The sequence below is a fragment of the Bos grunniens genome, chromosome 16, assembly GCF_055505025.1.
Source record: "Bos grunniens cultivar Pamir isolate PY7600 chromosome 16, Bosgru_T2T1.0, whole genome shotgun sequence".
In the NCBI taxonomy this organism is placed as follows: Eukaryota; Metazoa; Chordata; class Mammalia; order Artiodactyla; family Bovidae; genus Bos; species Bos grunniens.
In genome coordinates, this window is record NC_141180.1 from 8,982,167 (window position 1) to 9,007,388 (window position 25,222).

The 25,222-nt window shown below is 49.4% G+C and overlaps 1 protein-coding gene across 1 annotated transcript in view; it reads left to right on the top strand.

Annotated features, from left to right (window-relative positions):
• TRAF5 (TNF receptor associated factor 5) overlaps window positions 1-25,222 on the top strand; it is a 45,974-nt gene that overhangs the window by 4,423 nt on the left and 16,329 nt on the right. Inside the window, exons 2-3 of the mRNA XM_086343288.1 lie at window positions 22,849-23,067; window positions 23,797-23,854. Coding sequence (XP_086199414.1) covers window positions 22,850-23,067; window positions 23,797-23,854 — 276 coding nt within the window. The 5' untranslated portion in view covers window position 22,849. The remainder of the gene's footprint in view (window positions 1-22,848; window positions 23,068-23,796; window positions 23,855-25,222) is intronic.

The following is a 25,222-nucleotide window of genomic DNA, read 5'->3' on the forward strand; positions in this document are numbered from 1 at the left end:
GCCAGCCTGCTCTGCAGCTGCTGCTCGGCTCCTGGAAGGGGGCCACACCGTCCCCACTGATGTTTCCTTCCTTGACCTGGAGCTCCTCGTCCTCTTCCCGCCCTGAGCGGGGCTAGGGCTGTGTCTTCAGGCTCCCCTGGAGCCCTGCGGTGCAGCCAAGGTTAACCAGCACTCCTAGGCAAAGGCTGATCAAGTCTCTGCCTCTCAACCAGCTCTCTTCTTGGCCAGTTCGATTTGTGATGTTTCAGGAGCCCCTTGGGCTTCCCTTGTGGCTCAGCTGGTAAAGAATCTGCCCGCAATGTGGGAGATCTGGGTTCGATCCCTGGGTTGGGAAGATCCCCTGGAGAAGGGAAAGGCTCCCCACTCCGGTATTCTGGCCTGGAGAATTCCACGGACCGTGTAGTCCATGGGGTCACAAAGAGTCGGACACGACTGAGCGACTTTCACTTTCATAGGAGCCCCTTAGACACTCACCCAAGCCCCCTTCCCCCGCGTTTTCCCTGAGCCTGACAGACATCCCTGCTGCACCCTCATCTTCTCTGCCCCGTCTCCAGCTGGTCCTGACCTGCTGTCTTTCCCCGGGGCTGCTGCCTGAGTTCCCCCGTCCAGCCCCCTCCTTCCTGTACTCCCTGAGCTGTCTGTTCACTCACTTCCCTGCTTCTCTCCACACTGCTGCGGGGGGACCTCCTTACTGCAGAGTCTAATCAAGACCTACTCCTTCCACTCATGGCGTGGTAGAAATAGTGTGGACTTCAGATCTGTTATTTATGACTTTCCAGTTGTTGTTGTATGGTTGGGGCAAGTTGCCCAACTTCCATGAGTTTCTGTATTCCCACAGGTAAACAGAGATAGTAATGTCACCCACTTGGGGTTGCTGGAAGGATTAAACGAGCCAATTATATACACAGAGCCTAGTGTCTGGCAAGTATTCAACAAAGCTGGCTTTCTTCTTTTATGTTTTTGACAGCATAGGGATTTGTGGGGTCTCTGGGGAGGTGGAAAATGTTTGTCTAGCCTGAAAGCATTCAAATTTAAATTAAAAACAGACAAGCACAAGACCTGCCACATACCAGGGTAGACCATCATTTAAACTAGCCTATTGCTTCCACTCTGCAATCTCTAGACCAGGCCAACCTCAAGGGCCAGAGTAGGTGAACTGGCACAGTGCAGGGCATGGTGCGGATAAGCTGTGCTGAGCCCACAGCAGGCAGAGGGCAGAGAGGGGGGCTACCAATCCCAGATAAAAGGAGGCCCAGCTCCAGGGGTGGGTGTCAAAGGGAGATTTCCAGTCCTTGAGAAAGACTCGTGGGCAGAGCAGTGCAACCTTGGAGGAATAGTGGTGCTGGGCAGTGAGGCAGCACGGGGACCCAGCAGAAGAGAAAATGGACTTGGGAAGCCAAATACAGGCACTGGCTTGGTCACCAGAAACAGAGCCGTCACTTCGGTGGAATCAACTGTGAGGTCACAGCAGAATGAGGAGTGAGTCGACTTGGGGCCAAACTGCCAGCCAGAGCCCTCTCTGTGCTCCCTTCCTAAGCGGATGGCTCGGGACAGCCCCACCTGTGCCCTGAGCCTCCATTAGAGGAGCCCTTGATGCTGGCGGATGGAGGTGGGGGTGGGCATGGAGTTAAGCTGAACCAGTCATGAAAGTCTGTCTTTTGCCTTCAGGATGTGGGGACTCTGAGGAAGAGACTGGGCAGGTATCTCTGATACAACCTAAGATAACGTCCCATGCTTCCCTGGGTTAAAGGCAAAAAAGTGGAGGCTTGAATGCTGCTAAGTAGATGCAGAGTAAAAGAAATGACCAAGCTGGTGGGATCATTCCAGGAAGCCCCTCCTGAGGAATGGGAGGACGGAGAGTTGGGAGGAGGCTGAGGAATACTGGGCTGTGGGCAAAGGCGTCTCTGCAGGACATAGGAAGGAAGGAATGTGTGTGTGCTCAGTGGGTCTGACTCTTTGCGACCCCATGAACTGTAGCCCTCCAGGCTCCTCTCTCCATGGGATTTCTCAGGCAAGAATACTCGAGTCAGTTGCCATTTCCTCCTCCTGAGGATCTTCCCAACCCAGGGATCAAACCCTTGTCTCCATTTCCTACATCTGCTGCATTGGCAGGCAGATTCTTTACCACCAAGCCACCTGGGGAGCCAGGTGAATAGTTGTTCTTAATGGATGGAAAGTAGATTATTCTAGAATGAATTGATATTGAGCTAGTTGTTATAGAAAAACACCCAGTAATTTGGGCTTTGCTTCAACCTCTCCATAGCATTCCCACAGACCTTCCTCTGAAATGTCCAGTGCCATGTCTTTGCTTTGGATGGGCAGATGGTACATTCTTTCAATTTTTCCTCGATGCTGACAAAAATTCCATATATGTGAGTTCAGTGGTTCACTGACTGACACTGGATCTGTCTAACAAGTGTGACTTCTATAGCCCCTATCTCGTCCACCTTGTGACTATATTGCTGGGTTACATCAACTCTGGTTATGCTGGGTTGAACAGCTGCAAGGCCTTGTCGACTAAAAAAAAGATGCACAAGCTGAGAGTTGTGACTTCCCTTTTATTTGGGGCAAATTGAGGACTGCAGCCTGGGAGACAGCACCTCAGATAGTTCTGAGAGACTGCTGCAAAGAGGTAGTGGGGGAAGGTCAATATATAAGATTTTGGTGAAGGGGAAGTTCAATGCAATCAAATGTTTGCTTTACAAGAGGCTTTCTGCTAGTCACAAGGAGTTGTCATCATGAAGGGATTTAGTGCTTTTCTAGATATGAAAAGAGGCAAGGATTTGGGATTATGAAATCAGTTCCTGAAAATATCTAACTATCTAAAGACCTGTTCCCAAAACCATCCCAAAGAAAAAGAAATGCAAGAAGGCAAAGTGGTTGTCTGAGGAGGCTTTACAAATAGCTGAGAAAAGAAGAGAAGCAAAAAGCAAGGGAGAAAGGGAAAGATATACCCAACTGAATGCAGAGTTCCAGACAATAGGAAGAAGAGATAAGAAAGCCTTCACAAATGAACAATACAAAGAAATAGAGGAAAACAATAGAATGGGAAAGACTCGAGATGTCTTCAAGAAAATTGGAGATATCAAGGGAACATTTCATGTAAGGATGGGCACAATAAAGGACAGAGATGATAAGAACCTAACATAAGCAGAAGAGATTAAGAAGAGGTGGCAAGAATACACAGAAAAACTATATGAAAAAGGTCTTAATGACCAGAAAAACCACAATGGTGTGATCACTCACTTAGAGCCAGATGTCCTGGAGTGTGAAGTCAAGTGGGCTTTAGGAAGCATTACTACAAACAAAGCTAGTGGAGGTGATGGAATTCCAGCTGAGCTATTTAAACTCCTAAAAGATGAGTCTGTTGAAATACTGCACTCAATATGCCAGCAAATTTGGAATAGTCAGCAGTGGCCACAAGACTGGAAAAGGTCGGTTTTCATCCCAATTCCAAAGAAGGGCAATGCCAAAGAACGTTCAAAGTATCATACAGTTGCTCTCATTTTGCATGCTAGTAAGGTTATGCTCAAAATCCTTCAAGCTAGGTTTCAACAGTATGTGAACAGAGAACTTCTAGATATACAAGCTGGGTTTAGAAAAGGCAGAGGAACCAGAGATCAAATTGCAAACATTTGTTGAATTGTAGATAGCAAGGGATTCCCAGAAAAATATGTACTTCTGCTTCATTGACTACACTAAAGCCTTTGACTGTGTGGATCACAACAAACTGTGGAAAATTCTTAAAGTGATGGGAATACCAAACCACCTTACTTGCCTCCTGAACGTAGGTCAAGAAGCAACAGTTAGATCCGGACATGGGACAAACGGACTGGTTCCAAATTGGGAAAGGAGTACGTCAAGGCTGTATATTGTCACCCTGTTTATTTAATTTATATGCAGAGTACATCACGCGAAATGCCGGGCTGGATGAATCACAAGCTGGCAAGCTGAAGATTGCCAGGAGAGATATCAATAACCTCAGATATGCAGATGATACCACTCTAATGGTAGAAAGAGAAGAGGAACTTTAGTTCCTCTTGATGAAGGTGAGAAAGGAGGGTGAAAAAACTGGCTTAAAACTCAATAAAAAAAAAACTAAGATCATGACATCTGGTCCCATCACTTCATGGCAAATAGAAGGGAAAACAGTGCAAACAGGGACAGACTTTATTTTCGGGCTCCAAAATCACTGCAGACAGAGGCTGCAGCCACAAAATTAAAAGACAGTTGCTCCTTGGAAGGAAAGCTATGACAAACGTAGATAATGTATTAAAAACCAAAGTCATCACTTTGCCAACAAAGGTCCATCTAGTCAAAGGTATGGTTTTTCCAGTTATCATGTACAGATGTGAGAGTTGGACCATAAAGAAGGCTGAGCACCAAAGAATTGATGCTTTCAAATTGTGGTGCTGGTGAAGACACTTGAGAGTCCCTTGGACAACAAAGAGATCAAATCAGTCAATCCTAAAGAAAATCAACCCTGAATATTCATTGGAAGGATTGATATTGAAGCTGAAACTCCAATACTGTGGCCACCTGATGTGAAGAACTGACTCATTGGAAAAGACCCTGATGCTGGGAAAGATTGAGTGCAAGAGGAGGGGGTGGCAGAAGATGAGATGGTTAGATAGCATCACCGACTCAAAAGATACAAATTTGAGCCAACTCTGGGAGATAGTGAAGGACAGGGAACCCTGGCATGCGACAGTCCACGGGGTCACAAAGAGTTAGATGGGACTTAGAGACTGAACAGTAACCAAAGATCTGTTCCACCAGTTTCCCTGGAGCACAGAGCTCTTCACTCTCCACCCTGATCTGCCTTCAGGGTGTGGTGAAGGTCAACAGCTGCAGCAGCACAAGGTTCAGACTCCGCAGTAGTAGATGGCAAATGCCCTTGGCAAGCACCTGTTTGTAGTTGATAGCCTTCTATACTTGACTTATCTGTTCCTAACTTTCTTCATATCATTTCTCCTGCCTGGAATGCCTCCTGTTTTAATCTACTATTTCATGCCTCTTTCACTCTTTTCAAAGAAAACTCAAAATTAGTTTCTCATTAGAAAGGCTGGCCCCAAGACCATGCCCAGGTTCAATAATATAATAGGAGGACTCACAGGATTCAGTGAATAGTCATACAGCTAAGGCTTTTCACATTGAAAGGATACAAAACAAAATCAGCAGAGGGAAAAGGCACCTGGGACAAAGTCTGGAGGAGACTAGGTGCATGCTTCCAAGTGTCCTCCCCCGGTGAAGTCACACAGGACGTGCTTGATTCATCCTGGACTGTGAATTGTGGTAACACCTGTGAAATGTCATCTATTGGGAAAGCTCATTGGAGACTCAGCATCGAGGGTTTTTACTGGAGACTGGTCATATAGGCACCTTCTGCATAGCATACACTGAAAATCCCAGACTTCCAGGAAAAAAAAAAAAAAAACAAAAACAAAAACAAAAAACACAGCAACAAAAACAGCAGATGTTCAACCCAAACCATATTGTTTGCACAGTTTAGGTACCATGAGCAACTCAGGATGGGGACAGCCCACCCCAAATCCACCTTCCCAGACATCATGCAAGGGCTCTCTAGGGGTGGCAGTTGCAGCCCTACTATCTTAACCCTTTCCTGCCCAGCTTCCCTGCATAATCCTACCTCAGTCAGTTCAGTCGCTCAGTTTTGTCCATCTCTTTGTGATACCATGGACTGTAGCATGCCAGGCTTCCCTGTCCATCACCAACTCCCGAAGCTTACTCAAATTCATGTGCATTGAGTAGGTGATGCCATCTGACCATCTCATCCTCCGTTGTCCACTTCTCCTCCTGCCTTCAATATTTCCCAGCATCAGGGTCTCTTCCAAGGAGTCAGGTCTTTGCTTTAGGTGGCCAAAGTTCTGGAGTTTCAGCTTCAGCATCGGTCCCTAACTAATCCCACCTCAGTGCCTAACTATAATTATGCTACAGAGAGAATCCCCCTACGTGAGGGGCCAGAAGACCTGGGTTCGAGCCCAACATGGCCACCTACTGCTAGGTGACCCTTTGGATCCCGCAAACTTCATTTTCCTATTTGGAAAAGGAGAGTCGTAGTTCTTGTTTGTAGATTTCCAGGGTGACTGTGAGGATCAAGTGTGATGACTTAGTAGGTATCCACCCTGCTTGGTTGAGCGCCTGCTATGTCCAGGGCTGTGAGTGACCACGGAGGGCATGGAGGGAAGCGTGGTGCAATGGCTTTGATAGGAGACAAGCCTGAGGTCGAGTCCTGGCCCGGCAGTCAGCAGCTGTGTCACCTGATCATGCTCTTCAAGCTCCCTGAGCTTCAAGACCTGATCTGTAAAAGGTGAGCACGAGTCATGAAAGTAGTGCCTGTCCTTCACCGGGCTGCTGTGCAGAGTACGTGCAACTAGGAAGCAGCTAGCCACAGTATCTAGCACATTGCAGGCACCCAAAGGGGCAGCTGTTCATTTACTCAGATATTCGAGTGCTTGCTCGAGACACAGTCCCAGCCCTGCTTTCCATGTATGGATACAGACTGATATTGAACAGATAATCACCTTAAAAATGAGTGTACTCAGAAGTGCGATGAAGGAGAAGTACAGTGTGATGATGGGTTTGTGCTGAGGAAGAAGGGGGCCAAGCTGGCTGAAGGGGCCTGTGAGGCTTCGCTGCATAGCGAGGCTTAAGCTGGGCTCGGATGACTTGAGTTCAGTGAGAGGTGGGGGTTGGGGAAGGGATGTTTCCAGAGCAGAGGCAAGAGCGTGAACGAAGGGAGACCAGTCTTAGGATGAGGGCTGGGGGAAAGAAGGGTCTCCACTCCTGTGAGGAATGGCAAAAAAAAAAAAAAAAAAGCCAGAGAGGCTAGAGAATAAGGGGTGGGGAGGGAGATGCCCCGGAGAAGTGGGCGGGGCTGTGGTTAGCTCCATGAAGGGTTTGGAACCTGAGAGTGATGGAAGTCGGTGGAAAGTCTGTGGGAGTAAGAACACCTTGACTTTTTCAAAGGCCCGTCAGGCTGCTGTGTGGGGGATGCCTGGGGTGGGGGGGCGGGGAGCAGTGAGTGGGGTAGGCCCGCTTTACGAGGGGAGGCCCATAGCAGGAGACCGGTGCAGATGGGAGGGTGGTGTGAACTGGGTGTTGGAGGAGGAGAGAAGGCGCTGCCAGGGATGATTCCAGTTGTCTGGCCACTACAGCAGGATAAAAAGTGGCCCTTCATGGAGACGGAGCCCTGCAGAGAGGAGACATCAGTACCGTTTTAGGTGTGTTGGCGCTGGGGTGCCTGTGAAACACTGAAAAGGAGACGCCAGGTGGGCAGTAGCCCATGTGGGTCCAGATGCAGTGGGGACACTGGGGAGCGGTTAGTTTGTTTGTGATCTTTGATGGCAGGACACTGTGGTTTCGGGGACGCTAAAGGGAAAGTGTTTTAAAGTGTGCATTTGGGGTGAGGGTGGGGGTTGGGGTCACTAATATCTGATGTAGCTGGGAAGCCAGCTGAGATAAAGATGGGAAATTGACTACTGGCTTAAGTGACCCGGAAGTCCCTGGGCCCTGGGTGAGAGCAGCATGGGGTGCTTGGTGGGGGTGTAAGCCAGGCCCGAGTGGGCTGAGGATTGGATGGATCGGTTTGACCAGAGGCCGGTGGGGATGGTCACTCCACTGCATGAGGTGGGTGGGTGGGGGCGGTGTCAGGAGGTTTGGCTGGGAGGAGAAGGCAAGCTCGAGCTTCTTAGGCAAATGTGAGAGTGGGAATTTGGAAGGTGGCTTGCCTCTGAGAAGAGACCTGTGCTTGTGTGAGTGCCAAGGAAGGAGGCAGCTGAACAAGAGAGGCTGAAGGGAGGAGGCTGAAGTCTCGGGCATGAGGAGAGCCTGGTGCAGACGCCGCCTCTGCGAGGGTGTGTGGGCCGTGGAGCAGCCCCCCTCCACCCACACAGGGGGACAGAGTGTGCAGGCTCTGCTCAGTGGCAGGAAGTGGAGGTAGCTTTGGTCGGAAGACGTCTGTTTTCTGTGCAGTAGGAAGAGAAGTTTCCCGGTGAGATGGAGGGAGATGTGATCAAGGTCTGTGGAGAGAAGAGAGGTTTGCAACAGATGTTGGAAACAAGAGAGTGAGCTGAAAGGCAAGCTGGCCCAGAGCCCTGTGACCTGTTCTCCTGAAAGAAGTCTCTGGTGAAGGACTCGAGCCAACGTGATTTTGAATCTCTAGAACCTTGTGAGATGCCTCGGTGAGGACCCCATACCTATTTTTTGAATAAACAAAAACAAGAACGTCCTTCTCAGCATTTTCCCTCCTTCCCACGTACCTGTCTGCCCACCCAGGGGCTGCTTCATGCTGGTGGGACCAAGGAGCACCGTTGAGGCTCTAATCTTCCACCCACCTCCTCATGCCCACTACCCCACTGCCCACCAAGTGCCCATCATCGGCCAGCTTTGCCTTCTCCAGCTGTGACCGGTAGACTGCCAGGACTCAGAACGGAGTGTCAGGCCCTGGGAAGCACGCTCAGTGGGAGAGAGCCTGTCCTGCCTCCTCCAGAAACTCTTGAGGCTGTTGTTCAGTCTTCCCGTGAGTTCTTACTGATCACCCAGCATGTGCCCTGTTCTAAGTATTGCTTACCTTCAGAAGCAGAAGAAACATTGCCGGAGGCAGAAGAAACATTCCCGCCCTCACAGAGCTTATATTCTGGCAGGAAGGTAGTAAAGGAGCAAGCACCTGGCATGCTGCATGGTAATAAGTGCTTTGGGGAGGAATGCAGCAGGCTAGGGGGCTGCTGGGATGTTATGATTCCAGGTGGGTTGCGAAGTCCTCTCCTGTGAGCTCATGTTTGAGCAGGGAAGTGAGGAATGTGCTATTCAGGGGTCGGGGGTGCAAGTGTTCCAGCAGGGGGATAGCACGCAGGAGGCGCATCTGCCACTCAAGAGAGAGCCAGGCTCGTGCGACTGGAGTGTGTCCTGGGAAATGGAGACAGAGAATGGAGACCAGGTCACAGAACTCTGAGGACACCGGCTCACACCCTGAGTAAGATGGGGTCCTTGGGGCAGAGGAGGGACACATATCTGACTCTGACTGCTGGGTTGTGAACACACTGTGAAGGGACAGAGGCAGAGGAAGAGACCAGCCAGGGGACAAGGGCTGTATCCAGTGAGGATGACGGTGACTTAGACCGGGATGGTTATGCTGACAGTAATGAGACATGGGTAGGTATGTTTGGAGGAACAGCCAATAGGATTTGGTGTTGTGGGATGGAGAGTGGGAGGAGCCAAGGATGACTTCACAGCTCTTGGTCCAAGCTTCAGGGGGATTGGTGGTGCCCGTTTACTGAGCTGGGGGAAGGTAGTGGGAGGAGCCAGCTGGATGGGGACGGAGGAAGGCCAGACGTCTCACGTTTGAGATGCTTAATGAATAAATGTGGAGCTCTGGACTAGGCATTCGGGATGACTCATATTCAGGATGGGGACCCAGCCTGCAGATAGGAACCAGGAAATTGTCGGCCTTAGATGACATCTGAGCCCCGATGAGCTCACAAGAGCACCAGTGTAGATGGAAGGGGGACAGCACCAGGCCAGGTGCCCGAGAGGTGGGGCAGTGAGGCATGGCCAGCGAGGAGAAGGTGATCTGGAAGCCAGCACATGTCACACTGTAATGGGCTAGAATCGAACCCGGGAACTTGTCAAAAAGGTAGACTTCTGGGTACTACGGAGGGATCCTGATTCTAAAACATGTTAATTAGGGCACTCTAAACTATTGTGGATTTCCTTAGGTGGCACTAGTGGTAAAGAACCTGCCTGCCGATGCAGGAGACATAAGAGATGATGGTTCAATCCCTGGATTTCCCCTTGGAGAATCCCACTTCAGTATTCTTGGGCTTCCCTGGCTGCTCAGACAGTAAAGAATCTGCCTGCAATGCGGGAGACCTGGGCTTGATCCCTGGGTTGGGAAGATTCCTTGGAGGAGGGCATGGCAACCCTATTCTTGCCTGGAGAATCCCCGTAGACAGGGGAGCCTGGTGGGCTACAGTCCGTGGTATTGCAAAGAGTTGGACATGACTGAGCGATTAAACACAGAACAAATTATTGTAACAAATGGGACCCCAAAACAAAGGTCTGTTTCTGTCCAAGCCAGTATTTTTTTTTTAATATTTTATTTATTTGGTTGTGCTGGGTCTTAGTTGTAGCATGTGGGATCTAGTTCCCTGACTGGGGATCGAACCCAGGCCTTCTGCATTGGGAGCACGGAGTCTTAGCCACTGGACCACCAGGGAATTCCCCAAGCCAACATTTTGATCATGCCCCAGGGCACATTCTTAGCAGAGCATCCAGGGACCGAGCCACTCTGGAAACTGTTGCTGTGCTTGGCACCTAGGTATGCTCCCCACTGAATTGAAAACCCCTTGGAAATAGGAACTTGGGGTCCTGTCCCACTGCACCCTTTCCCACAATAGAATGAGAGTCAGACCTCTGCATGCAGCAGGCACTGAATAAATGCTGGCCAGGAGTGAAGAATGGACAGACATGGATACGAAATGTTTATTTTTGTGCCAGACACTGTGTGCTGGTAATTTATGTGGATCAACACATCTAATCCTAACTCAGGATTAGAGTTAGCCTTAAAGGCAGGTGCCTTTTGTGTCCTATCTTCTAGATGAAGAAAAGGTGACACAGGAAAGTGAATGGCAGAAGAGGTTGGACCCCAGTGGTCTGGTTCCAGAGCTGGTCTCTAACCATCAGGCTGCACTGCCTGTCATTCCACACCTCCTTTTTGGTACCAGTTGGGATGTGATACCTTTTCTTCCAGCCATGACATGAAGTAAACAGCACTGGATTTGGAGGCAGAAAGCCTAGATTCAGATTCTCACTGCATCACATGTTGGCTGTGTAATTTGGGGGCATAGGTACTTCACAACTTGGGGCCTCAAGTACTTCATCAGAAACATGACTGTGACTTCCCCCATGGGGTTCGTATGAGGACGGGGTGTGATCTTGTTTGTGAAAGTACAAACTGCAAAGTCCTTGTGCAGGTAAGGTATTATTAACTTGAAAAAAAGATCAAACTGTGGAACCCCTACGACTGATTACCGTAAGAGCTGCCAGAGGGGTGTAGACTGTAGGAAACCCAACAAGCCTTGTTTAACCAGACCAGTTCCTCTATACCATCCTTTATGTATTGATGTTTCTTCCTGACATTTGGTTTGACAGGTTCGCTGTTTCTGAAAAACTGTGACACTTTTGTTCATCTGATAACCCTTAAGTACCCTCCACAGCTGACTGGCTCAGTTGTGGGAAGCCACTCTTCAGATTCTGTCTTCTTCTCTTGGGTCCCCTTTCCGGGCTCCCCACCCACTTCCCCTCTCTGTCGTCCTGATCAAGCCCATAGGTCCCAATAGCCTGACATCAAGCATTGAACTGAGCGGACTCTAGGCTGCCTGCCCATGTGTGGGCTGGGCACCTGGGGTGGTGGGCCTCGGGAAGCTTCTCTCCCTGGAGCTGGGCCGAGAGGACCACATTTGGTCCCATCTGCTTCCTCCCCAGGCCGCTGGTCAGGGGATTGCCTGTCTGCCTCTCCCAGGCCATTGACTCATGCCCCAGCCACAGACTCTCCCAGAGCTCTGGGCGCTTTTGGCAGCTGACAGAATGTCACTGGTCTGTGGTCAGCTTTGGAGATACGAACTGAATACAATGGCAGATGTGCATGAGCTTTGTGGGAAGCTGAGGCCCAGCTCAAATGAGGTTGGCTTTTGGTAGCTAAAAGTCACTGAAAGGTCAGGTCAGGGTTTCTGGATCCTTCTTGGCATGTCTGTTCTGTAGCCTGATGAGCCGTGGTCCCAGTCTCTCCTCTTTCCTTAGAGAACCCTTAGGCCATGGAGGGTAGGACCTGTCCCAGTCCTCACTTCAACATGCTTTGAAGTCCCACGCTAAAATCTGAACTGCTATTCTTTGGCTTTGTTCCCAAGCTCCCGTGTCACTTCACTTGTGGGGCCGCTGGAAGTCTCCATCACTTTCTGAGAGCGTGTGCTCTGCCTGCCTGTCTTTAGGAGGAAAAGGACCATCAGGAAGGGAGAGAGAGAGAGCTAAGTCTGAGATGGTAGCCCAGTGACTCGCTGAAGCAGGGACCCTCACCCACACTCGGAAGTACAGTCTGGCTGAGGATGGGGGAGCCTTTCAAATGAGGAGAGGTGGGAGTTGTGGCAGGAACTAAGGGCAGAGGGTGAGCCCTGCAGGGAGCCACCCGGAGGTGTGGTCTGGGGTGGGAGGGGAAGCAAAAATACAGTGTCCCCAGGGGAGTTCTGAGAAGGAAGTGCCAAATGCCACATAAAGGGCAAGAGGGCTCCAGGTTGGGAGAGGCCAGGTGGCAGGTCTGATTCTGTGGTTATGGTTTAGAGTTTAGATCACCAACTGAACACAACGTGCTTTTCCAAACCGCTTACGTAGTAGGGCCCGACACCCGGGTGATTTGGGCCCCCAGCTTGTTCAAGAGCAGAGGGAGGGCAGTGGGTGGATGAGGTCTGAGGAGGGACACGGGTCTGAAGGGACGGCTCTGGAGTTGGGAGGGGAAGGGAGGGGAGAAGGTGGCTGGTGCTGGTGTTGCTGGGCTGGTTGCTGAGTAGCCTGGAGACCGCTCCCTGCCATGAGGTGGTGGTGCTGGTGTGAGGATTCCTCCCCGCCCCATGCTACATTTCTTTTTCCCCATCAGTGTCTGCATGTAGTGGTTTCTCAGCAAAAGCATGATTTACAAGTGACTGATTGACCGTGTTTAGTGGGAGATCTTTCAGTGTAACCAGGAATTCAAAAGGGTGCATTGGGTGAAGCGAGGAGGAAAATGTGTTTGGAGGATGAAATGGAGACATGAGAAAATTGCAACAGAAAGGGTAGAGGAGAAGCAGTGAGCTTAGTCAAGGGTCCCAGGGGAGAAGGGGCAGCACCTTGTGGGGTGGGGGGGGGGTGTGGTTTCTGGAAAACCCACCTTGGTGCATGCATGGGAAGGTGAGTCAGCAATGAGCTGTGCCCACCCACAAGATTATCAAGGTCTTAGTAAGAGGGCTGACTGAAGCGGGGTATGGGGGGAGAGTAGAGGACATGGGAGGAGAGGTGGGCTCACAGGACTCTGTCATCAGACTTATACTCATCACTTTCACTTCTGGGTGAGCGCATGGGGGTAGTAATGTGGGTACTTGTGGTGGAATTGCTAAATTGTGTCCGACTCTTGCAAACCCATGAACTGTAGCCTGCCAGGCTCCTCTGTCCATGGGATTCTCCAGGCAAGAATGCTGGAGTGGGTTGCCTTTCCTTCTCCAGGAGATCATCTCGACCCAGGGATCGAACCCGGGTCTCCTGCATTGCAGGCAGACTCTTTACCGACTTGAGCTACAAGGGAAAAAGCCAAGTCCATTCACAGCAAACAGGTGAGTGAGGAAACGTGAGAAGAGGAGAAGAACATAGGAAGGTTTTGGGAATATTTAGGCAAGTCTCCATGGGCTGAGGTAGTTGTCTTCTCACCTGAAGGAAGGAGTGCCTTCAGAAAAGGAACCATTGATTCTAATTAGTCTCTAACCATTGAGACTAATGAGGACAGCCCCCTCTCCCAGCAGCTCATCAAGCGAACCCCAGACCTAGAAGTGGGGACAGCAATGGACATGGAGCTGAAGCTGAGGATCCCTGAGTCAAAGTTTCTTCTAAAGGAAGCTGTTGTGGGAAGATCAGCGGTCCTTTCTCCTCTTGTTCTAACTTCTGAGCAAGCACATCCCAAAGGTCTCCTGCAGCATCACGTGGAGCAGGTAGACTCTGGATGGTTCTGAGCAGGAGAGAGAATTCCCTTCAAGGCTTCCCTGAGAGAGACTTGATATGAAAGCAGCAGCTGCCTTAGAACCAGGAGCCGGGTGGGAGTGCCCTTCAGCCCCTGACCACTGGCTTCTCTCCACCAGCGGTGCTCTGCTGCTCTGCCAGGAAAATAAGGAACCAGAGGTTTCCTGACAACTTGGAGAGAACTCACACTTCTCTTCAAAGGAATTAAAACCATGCCCACGTCATCCTTCATCCTGCATCCAAGAAAAGCCTCTTCTGCAAAAGTATAAGGAAAAGAAAAGACACTCTCCTTCTGCCTCTGTGACATCAGAGCTGGCCATCCTGTGGGTGGACGGCTCGGGTTGAGGGTCAGTTGTCATGTGTCATCAGGCAGGAGTCACCTGCTTCCTATGTGGTCTCCTGTGTGGTTTCCCATCCTGTTAGACCTGATGGAAAAAGACCTCGCTTTGCCTGCATTTCTCCAAGGCCGTTCTTCTGGGTCTAACCTTCATGGTTCAAGGTTAATGAAAATAAACCCAGTCTGGGCTTCCCTGGTGGTCCAGTGGTTAAGAGTCTTCCTGCCAATGCAGGGGACATGGCTTCCATCCCTGGTCCAGGAAGATCCCCATGTGCCTGGGAGCAACTAAGCTTGTACGTGAGCCACAACTATTGAGCCTGTGCTCTAGAGCCCGGAAGCTACAACTACTGAAGCCCTCAAGCCCTAGAATCTGAGTTCCACAAGAGAAGCCACCACAATGAGAAGCCCACACACCACGGCTAGAGAGTAGCCCCCACCCACCGCAACTAGAGAAAAGCTCGCACATAACATTGAAGATGCAGCACACCCATAAATAGATGAATAGATAAATCTTTAAAAACAAAGAAACCCAGTCTGTCCCAGAGGTCACGTGGTGGTGGTGCAGTTGTGTTAGGTTGTGGGAACAGCGGAGAGGCAGAGAAGGTGGCGGGCTGGAGCAGAGACCTGGCGGTAGTCTTGAGGGCTTTTGCCTTCAGAGGAAGCAGATTTCTGGGCCATTGCAGACAGAGGCTTTGGGGATAGCTTGGGGCCCATCTCGGTTCTCTCCCTGTGGAGGCAGCATGCTCCATAAGGGCTTTTCTTTTTCCTCTTTTGCCACCTCCTCCTCCCTCCTCCTCTTCCTCTTCTTTTTTGTTTGGTTTTTAGTTATTGTTGTTGTTTTAATTTTCCTGCTTGTCACCCTTCTTCCTGGAAGAGCAGTATCTCAGAATTCAAGGGTCAGATGTGACGTTGAGAAAGCGGACCGCCTGTCCTCCCACGGGTGGGTGTCTGGCTGTCCCTGCTGTGGCTATATTCTATTAGATCACTGCCCAGGGCACAAGTTCTGGCATGTCCCTGAGTCACCCCATCTTGGGAGTCCACATTTTAACTTTTCCTCAGCACTAACCGCCATCTCCCCTCCCTTAACTTAAGCCCAGGACCCGTCGCTGGGTCTCGGGTGGGTTTGGGGAAATAAGGTATTTGCACCTGCCCCCTGTTGCCAAATGTGCCCCTCAGGGGGTTGGCTTCTCATGGTCACGGGGAGGCCTGAGCAGAGCTGAGAAACGGGCAGTTTGCCGTCCAGCAGCCCATCCTGTGACTGGCAGCTTCATGGGCCAGTGTGGTGCTACCCATCCGCTGCCCACGGTTCAGGGACCACCTGGCACCTGGCCAGCCTTTGTGCCCCCATCTCGTCACCCGGGCCTGCAGGTCTCACCTCCCACAGGAAGCAGTGTCTCAACTCTCAGAACCCTGTCTTACAAAGAGGCCTCAGGAGGGGCTGCAGGCCTCTCCCACCTTCCCCAGACCACCCTGCTTCCCCAGGCACCGAGGTACATTTAACAACTATCCCTGGCCCCTGGGAACTGTTGTCAAATCCAGTCATTGGTTCTAGGGATCTCACAGAGGGGTGGGGGGGGGGGTCATACCAGCTGAATGGGGGTTACCTTGGGGGGAAGCAGCACCTATTAAATCTCAAACAGGGGGCTTCCCTGCTGGCTCAATGGTGAAGAATCCGCCTGCCAATGCCGGAGACACAGGTTCCATCTTCCATCTGGGAAGATCCCACATGGCACAGAGCAACTAAGCCCGTGCACCCCAACTACTGAGCCTGTGTTCAAGGGCCCGGGAGCCACAAGGACAGAAGCCTTCATGCCTAGAGCCTGTGCTCCGCAACAAGAGGAGCCCTGGCAATGAGAAGCCCGCACATCACGACTGAAGAGTAGCCCCACTTGCTGGCCCTTGTGTTCTGAGACGCTGCTCTTCCAGGAAGAAGAGTGACGAGCAGGGAAATTAAACAAGAACTAAAAACCAAAGGAAAAAGAAGAGGAAGAGGAGGAGGAAGGAGGAGGCGGCAAAAGAGGAAGAAGAAAAGCCCTTTATGGAGCAGTTGCCTCCATGGGCAGAGAGACCTCCATGCAGCGACAAAGACCCAGCACAGCCAAGAATAATAAATAAACGGTCCCAAGTAGGGAGCAGGGGCTGTGCTGGGGCAGGACCAGACTGCAGACTCCCGCACTAGCTTCCTGGAGCTCCCCCACAGCTATTGCTCTGGAATGTCTTATCTCTCCAGATCCTGTGTTCCTGACATAGTTATAAACCTGTTATGTCAAATGTCATCACTAAAATGACAGCCAAGGTAAAACAAAAAACAAAAAAACAAAGGTATATATATATATATATCCTTGTGCAATTATAAAACAATTATCCTTAGCCCAAAGAAAATGTCGCCATTCCTCGGAACCATGTAGTTTATGGTGGAAAGCGGTCGGCTGGTCTGAGTCATCCCCGTTGCCCTGAGGCTGGCCCTGGCTCTGCCTGTCCCCACATTCTCCACTTGCTCTGCTCCCGTCCGGCCTCCTGTCTCATTGGTGCCCTCGTCACTTAGTCCTCCGCACTGGAACCCGCGGGTCCTCCTCCGTGTCCTCTCCCGCAGCCCTTCCATCAGACCCGTTTCGGAATCTAGCATTTTCTCTCAGAAACGCTTCACGAACATGGCTCCTCTCCGCTCCTGCCTTAGATCAGGCCATCGTCATCCTCCTTTGGCCCGTTGTGGTGCTTCTTCCCCTCAGCTCCCCGCCTGGGCCTGTCTTCTGTGTCTGTCATCCCCCCAAAGTTGAAAACCATGGAGTGAAAACCCGGACTCCTGACCGGCACCCCCTCAGCCTTCACGGCGTGCCCTGCCCCTCACCACACGCCTCTCACAGGCGCCTCGCGAGGCGCTCCCGGAAGGGGATTCGGTTACACAGGAAACGGCTCCACCACGGGGGACGGCGAATCTGGGAAGCCACACGGAGCCTGGAGTGAGGCCCCTCTAAGAGGACTCACGGCGGGAAGCTGCCCACCCGCTCTAGAACGGACGGGACGAAGAGAGGAGATGGTGTTTCCAGAGCTTAGGAGCTGGGGACCTGCCTGCTGGAGCTCGTCCACAGAGAGGGCGGCCATTGGTGGGGATGAAAGCCGAGGAGGAGCCCAGTCACTGTTGAGATGCTGCCTAGCACCGAGGGATGAGGGGACAACCGTCTACGTCTCCGTTCCTCCCACCCTGCAGTCTCCTGCCAGTGTCTCGCCTTGGCTGAACCGAGCCAGAAGCCAGGGAACCCTGCAAACAGTGTTTTGGGGGGCCAGCTCTCTTCACAGTGCAGACCAGGGCAGAGGGTGGATCTGAGAGCCAACAGGCAGGTGAATGGTGTGTTCCCCTAATTCCAAGTTCAGCTACAGTTAATCATTAAACTGCTCCAGAACTTTGTGATACCCTCTGGGAAATGGTTCTATCTACTTCATTTTAGAAAATGCCTCCTCCTCCTGCAAGACCAGTGGGGATGTTTTCTTCTCTCTGGAATCATCACACACCTCAGAAAGTGGTGTGTGATGCTACACCACTGACATGGGCTACCCCTTACCTGGGCTCCAGCAGCTTGTTTAAATCTCTCTTGATGGGACTTGCCTCCAAAGTGTTGTCATGTATCATTCCCGGGTCTGATTTCCGCTGCTCCTCTTAGAGACCCTCAAGGGCAGACGTGTTGTCACAGGTCTACGTGTTCTCAGGACCTGGCCTGGGGCACGTAGGTGCTGAGTCCATGCAGGCATGTACAAACAAGGAAGCCCTGGGATGTCTCCCCACGTGTCACAGCAAGTGAGTGGCGGAGCAGGGCTTGATCCCAGGTCTCTGGTCCAGTGCCCTTTTCACTCTGGGATTTGATCTTGAATTTTCAATGATTAAAAATTGAAAACCCTGAAGACAGTTCCTGGGCTTATGTATTATGAAGTAAAACATGATATATAGAAGCATTCCTCAGTTTTCCAAACCTTCATTAATCTATATGATATGCTGGGAGACTGTGGAGGTAGTGTGGACAGACAGACACAGACCTTCCTATTTTCACCTGAGACTGAATTCTGCTAGACTTGTGCCCTTTTGATTCTAACTAAAAGCCAAATGCTGTTTCAGAATGTTAGTTTATTTATTATGTGTTCCCCAAAAATGAATAAGAAGAAATATCTAAGTGAAGAAGAACAGTGGGGTCAAGTTGAGGCCCGGGATCTACCAGATATTAAAGCGCATGACAAAGTGTCTTAAGAAAGGAAGAAAGAAGGGAAGGGAGGAAGGGGAAGAGGGAGGAAATAATTTAAATAGCGACATCACAGACTTTCTTTGGAATTTCTAGAAAATTCTCAGCTAAAAGATGCATCAGTTTATGAAGCTTAAAAATAACATTTAAAAGGAACTCAGTATGACTTCTTAGGGAGCAGATGGGGTGTCATTTTCTCTTGTCTTTTTTGGTTTGAGTTAATAACTCTTTAGTAGGAGGACCATTATAATTCCATTGATGGCAGGAATAAGGCACTGTTTACTGCAGTAAGGAGATATACAAGCTCTAAAAGTAATTTTGATGATTTTTTTTTCTTATTTATAAGAACTGAAATCTTTGGCTGTTCCTGTTACATAAGCTATTATACCCAGAGGGGAAAGATTTTAATAAAATGGAGCTCTTACTCATTTCCACTAAATAACCTCCTAGGAATGACAGAGTACCAGCTGGAAATGTTGAAGTGGTTAGAGAAATGTATTTGTTAGACAAAGAAACATCAGCCTTTATAGTTCTATTATTGGGGCTCTCTAACGTCAGCAAGCACAGTGCATCGGTTCCACTTTTGGAGCTGAGTCACAGGCCTGATGGAGCTTCAGAGGAAGGAGACAGACCCTGCTCTGGGAAAATTTACTGCTTGGTTCTGCTTGGCTAAGAACATTGCCCTGAAACATCGCAAGTCCTTATTGTATAGCAGAACACAAGTGCTTATTTTTTGGGGTGTTTAATGAGATGAAAATTTGATTGCTTAAGGACATATATTGGACAAGACAACATCTTGGAGAGTGAACAAGGTCACTGGATGACCTAGGCATACTGACCAGGGCCGGGCCAGACACGCAGTGGTAGGGTGAGTGTGGTCCTCTGTGGGCCATTCAGCAGGTGGAAGGAGACTATCTGTGAGGGTCACATGCTGGGCCTGTCGGAATAAAGACTGACAAGGGGCAGGCCAATGGGCAGCCTGATAGAGCAGTGGTCCCCAAAGTGGACTTGAGGGGCCCTGAGGGTACTGGAGCGGCTGTTCCTAGGATGTGGGCTTCCTACAGCCAGTGGGCTCATATGTCATTCAGGTATGTTTTGGCATAGAATTGACAACTTTCACTTGCAACTTTTCCCCACGGAGAGCAGATGTTTGGCATTTACACCATTGCCTGGAGCTCCCTGAGACCCTTTCAGGTGATCTGCATGGGCAAATTGTCTGCATAATAATACTAAGATGTCATTTTCCATTTTTACTCTCCTTTTATGAGTGTGCAGAAGCTACGTGACATGTGATAATGCAACACTGAATGCAGAGTAGATATGAATATCCAGCTATCTTCTCTTAAGCCCAAACAGAGATGTGCAAAAATATATTTTTTAAATGCCACTCTTACTAATTTTTTTCTTTTGGAAAATGATTATTTTTCATAAAAATATGATTTATGTTAACATGTAACTGGATCATTATTATCTTGTGTGCTTGGGTGCTAAGTCACTTCAGTTGTGTCCAACTCTTTGTGACCCTGTGGACTGTAGCCCACCAGGTCTCTCTGTCCATGGGATTCTCAAGGCAAGAATACTGGAGTGGGTTGCCATGACCTCCTCCAGGGGATCTTCCCAACCCAGGGATCAAACCCACATCTCTTATGTCTCCTGCATTAGCAGGCAAGTTCTTTACCACTGAGCCACCAGGGAAGCCATTCCCTTCTCCAGGAGATCTTCCCGACCCAGGGATTGAACCCAGGTCTCCTGCATTGCAGGCAGATTCTTTACCATCTGAGCCAACAGGGAAATCCCATTGCTATCTTAAAGTGAATTAATTAATAAAGAGTTTTTTTTTTTTTTAGTTTCTCAATTTTAAGCTCAAATATGGTAAATATTAATACATATAACCCACATAAACAAAATCTCTTTGGTGTCCTCAAATTTCTTAAGGGATTTTATTTTGTGGAGTGGCTTTGGGTTCCTAACAAAATTGCGTGGAAAATAGAGAAAGATGGACAGACACACAGATGAGTGCATTAGATTCTTGTGCTGAGAAAGAGGAGAGAATGTGGTGGAGGGGAACCCTAACTGCGTTTTGTACATCCTCCTGCCTTGTTCTGGAGTTAAACAGGCCTGCTGCTCTAGGGTATCTCTGTGAGAGCCCAAATTTAGATGCTTTGTGACTCAGACATGAGTCTGGTCTCGAGAGAGTGTCCTCCAGGGGCAGAGAATGCGAGCTGTCCTCCTGCTTGGGACTAGATGACACAGGGCAGGTCAGGGCAGTTGGGATAGGTTCTCCAGTCTTGGTGATCAGGTCATGTGTGTAGATCAAGGTCTGTGCCTCTTTATCTTCATAACTAAAATTTTGTTAAATCTCAAGAGTAAACCACGTTAAAAGGGGAACAACCACATCTTGGTCTGCTCACCTGCCACCCTTGAAGTTCTGTAGGAAACACATACAGAGAGGAGAAAGGTGGAATTTTGGTCTTAAACCCCAGGATAAGTGGGAGGAAAAAAAAAATCCCCTCGTCTGCCAAGCTTGTCCAGAGAGAAAGCTTGATTTGCTGAAAGAGGTCAGTTGCTTTCTCTGCTCCATTTGCCCGGGCCACAGCCCAGCTTCAGACCATGGCAGCAGTGGGACAGGGCCGCAGCTGACCTGGGCAGAGCTGAAGGTTGAATAGGGCTGCTCCTCTCCCACCGATGTGGTCAGGCCACACACAGCTGCTCCCAGGCCCAGCTGACCTCATCCGCTACAGGAGACTCATGAGGGATCCCGAGAACAGGCCAAAGCAAGCAAGCCTGAAGGCCAGGCCTTCCTGTACCACAACCACACAGGAGGACGTCACTTCTGTCCTTTCACCAAGGACCACCCGTACTCTCACCGTTTGCGGACACAGAGAGCGTCACTCCTGGCACTGGGCCAAGGAGAGCAGCATGCCGGGCATGCAGAGCTCTTGTCAACCTGGGGGCCACAAGTGGGGGTCCCCAGGGTCCTTAAAGGTCCAGGTGTGAGGTGTCTGTGCTGTTTCATAGGTAGAAGGGTCTAGAGTTTTCATCAGATTTTCAAAGGTGGGGGGAGTCCTTGCTCAGAAAAGGTTAAGAATCACTGTGATATGACTCATTTATTTTTGTAACTGGAAGTTTGTACTTCTTAATTTCCCTCCTCTATTACTCCCCCACCCCACCAAAAAAAAGAATCACTGTGTTAGAAGCCAACACTGCTTATAGCTGCCCTGTTGAGGGTTTTGAAAAAAATTCTATCCAATAATATTAACTCAGCAAATAGCTGAGTTGTTCTCCACGCCTGGCTTGGTGCTATGGGCTGGAAATGCAACAGTGAGCAAGACCAGATGCTATCTGTTTGTCACAGAGGACCACAGATATAAATAAAATAACCACACAAATGCATATCCAGTCTCAAATCAAGCATTGCTCTGAAGGGAAAGAACCTAGTTCTATGATAGATACAACAGTGGGTGAATAGCGTTTTGGTTTTGTATATTTTTAAATTTTTGGATAGGTAATATATTCATGTTCAAAAATTCAGTAGGATTATATAGCAAAAATTCCACCCCTCACAAATACCCTTACTCATACCTCCAGCTACTCCATGGAAGCTTTAAGTGTTTTACAGACTAGTGAATTGGCCTCCTAACAGATTAGGGGGAGAAGAGAAAGCTTACCTGAGAATATGAAACTTGAAATTTGAAGCACGAATGTGAGTTAACTAAGTGAAGAGGAATGGAAGGGGATAGGGGGAAGCACAGAGGCAACAGCTTGTGCAAAGGCCCTGGGGCTAGAGACAGCATGATATATTAGAAAGAAAGCCTGTGTGGCTGGAGTCATGAAGCAAGGGGAGGGGACACCCAGGAAGCTACTGAGTGAGGAGTATGCTTTGCATTGTCGGCTTTAACGTAGAAGCCCTGGGAAGCTACGGAATGATGAAGAGAGATAACCTTCCCTCATAGTGTTTTTGGGAAACTATCACCCTGGCTATAGTATGGAGAATAGATTGGAAGGAAAAGCAGTTAATGGGCTTTTATTCAGCTCAGGTGAGAAACGGTATGGCTTGGTGGTGGTGATATATCTATATATTTTGCAAGAAATATATTGGCATGCAAGATTCTTGCTTGTTAACACATTTGTTTCAGTTTTCTCAACTGAGTGGAAGCAAAATCCATAATGAGTTTACTCAGAATGTAGTTAACACTTGGCTGTATTTTGTCCAAGCATGTAGCCCCACTGAAGGATAATTTAGCTCTTTGATGGACAAAGAGCTGAAGTCTCATACAACCCTGCTCAAAGTCATCTGGTTTAGACTCTCACCCGAGCACCCCAAAGCCATCTGGCTCCCTTCTGCGGGAGCCCTCCAGTGGCAGGAGGTTGTCACTGTTCCACAGTCACGACAGAAGGACCCTGTGGGTGATGTTCACCAATTAGGGAAAAAATAATTAAAACACCCGATGGCTCTGGCGGTTTTGATGCTCGTACACTGAGTTTTCCTTCTCTTCTGACCCCCAGGATGGCCTATTTTGAGGAGCAAGGAGGAGTGCCCTGTGGTTTCACCCGCCAGAATTCTGGCAACTCCATCTCCTTGGACTTCGAGCCCGACGCGGAGTACCAGTTTGTGGAGCGGTTGGAAGAGCGCTACAAGTGTGCCTTCTGCCACTCAGTGCTTCACAACCCCCACCAGACGGGCTGTGGGCACCGCTTCTGCCACCAGTGCATCCTGGCCCTGAGGTGAGCCGGCGGGGCCTCCGCTCCCGCCAGAAGCGGCCAGCGTGTTCCCGGGAGCGGCCGTCTGTGGCCGCTCAACTAAGATCAGGGTTTCGGGAATCGCTGTGGTTGCCCACAGAACCACAAATTTGGGGACGGGCTTTCCCAGGGCCCTTCTCTGAGAGCCTGAGGAGTATAACCTTCATTTTCTTCCCACTATCCTATTGATCGTCACCTTTTCAGACCACACCTGTTTTGCACGCGAGGGCCAACCTCTGTGCACAGTCTACACCGGGAAGGACCTGTCTCCCAAGAGGGTCTTTCTTGTAGGCGCCCTGACCTTCCCCTGCCTTGAGGCAGGGCACAAAGGTGAAGAGTTAGAGGTTAAGTGTGAAACAGGACCCTCTAGAATCTTCTGTTCTAGTGGAGGAGACAGGTGGTGGTACAGTGTGATAGCATAGGACCGCCAAGGGAACGTTGGCAGAGAACATTTGACTCTGTCTGCGGGACTCCCTCTTGGACTCACATCCTGGAGGATGAATGGGACTTTCAGGACTTTCACTGAGGAGGTGCTGAAATTGGGGTGCCAGAGGGCCCCTTCTGGAAAGAGGGAACAGCATGAGTAAAGATGGGGCCTGGCCTGCTCAGGGGGGACTTCAAGGGGTCAAGTGTGGCTGGAGTGCTGGGGCTGCTCTTAGAAAGGTTGTTGAGGTCAACCCTTAACTCTGGCTTCATTTTGACTTTTCTTTACAGAGAATTAGACACAGTCCCACTCTGCCCTGTAGATAAGGAGGTGATCAAATCTCAGGAGGTAAGACGATCCCTGGTTTGGGATGGAGCAGCCAGTGTCCTGGGTTGAACTGGACAGAGGAGTTGAAGCAAGAGAGCAGGAGGGGGACCCTTCCTTGGAGTCCAGATTCCTCTGCTGTGTGGTCAGGTTGGACCCCACTCCCACCCCTGTTCGAGAGAGGAGTTTTGGGTCCTTACTGAATCCCCAGGTCTTTTTACCCACATCCTCTTTACCCTCTTTCTATCCGAGCTCCAGTTACTGTGAGTTGCTTGCAGAAATGAAACATCCTATTTCCTGCAATTCACTTTCTCATCTGTTTAGTCTCTCAAACTTTCTTTTATTAAGTGTAATAATAGCTTTATTGAGATACAATGCATATGCCGTAAAATTTCCTTTAAAGTGTGCATGTTTCTGGGGTGTGTGCCTAGGAGCGGAATGACTGGGTCACGTGATAACTCTATGTTTAACATTCTGAGGAACCAGCTAGGTTGTTTTCCAAAGCAGTATTCTTTCCAGCAAGGTGTGAGAGTTCCTAATTTCTCTAAATCCCTGACAAAATTTGTTGTGATCCATCTTTTTTATTATAGCCTTCCTAGGGGTTATAAGGAGAAGGAAATGGCAGCCCACTCCAGTGTTCTTGCCTGGAGAATCCCAGGGACGGGGAAGCCTGGTGGGCTGCCGTATATGGGGTCGCACAGAGTTGGACACAACTGAAGCAACTTAGCAGCAGCAGCAGCAGTGGTTATGAAGAGATACCTCATGGTTTTGAGGCTCTAGTGTTTGATGACATGGAGCATTATTTCCTGTGCTTGGCTGATTGGATATCTTCTTTGTAGAGATTTCTATTCAAATCCTTTGCCCATTTTTTTAAGTGGGTTATTGTCTTTTTAGTAAAGGTACGTGTGCCTTCTCTTTGCTCTTATAATGCATTTTCTATAAGCCTAGCTGTACTTGTGTCTGCCTCACCCACTAGCCAGGGGTTGGCATACTACAACGTGGGATTTGTTGGGACTGATCCAGCCTGCCACCTGTTTTTGTATGGCCTGTGAGCTAAGAATGGCTTTTATATTTTTAAATCATTGAAAAAAATCAAAAGAAGGATACACAGGAACTCTGTACTGTTTTTTGCAACTTCTTGTGAGTCTATTTCAAAGTAAAAATTTAAAAATCAAAGGAACAATGTTCTGTAACATGTGAAAATCATGTGAAATTCACATTTGTGGCCGTAAATAACATCTTATCGGAACACAGGCATGCCCATTCACTTAAGTATTGTGTATAGCAGGCTGAATAGTGTCAACAGAGGACATTGCAACGTGGCTGACAAAGCTGAAAATAATTTACTCTCTGACCCTTTATGGAGAAAGTTTGCCAGCCCCTGGCTTGTGC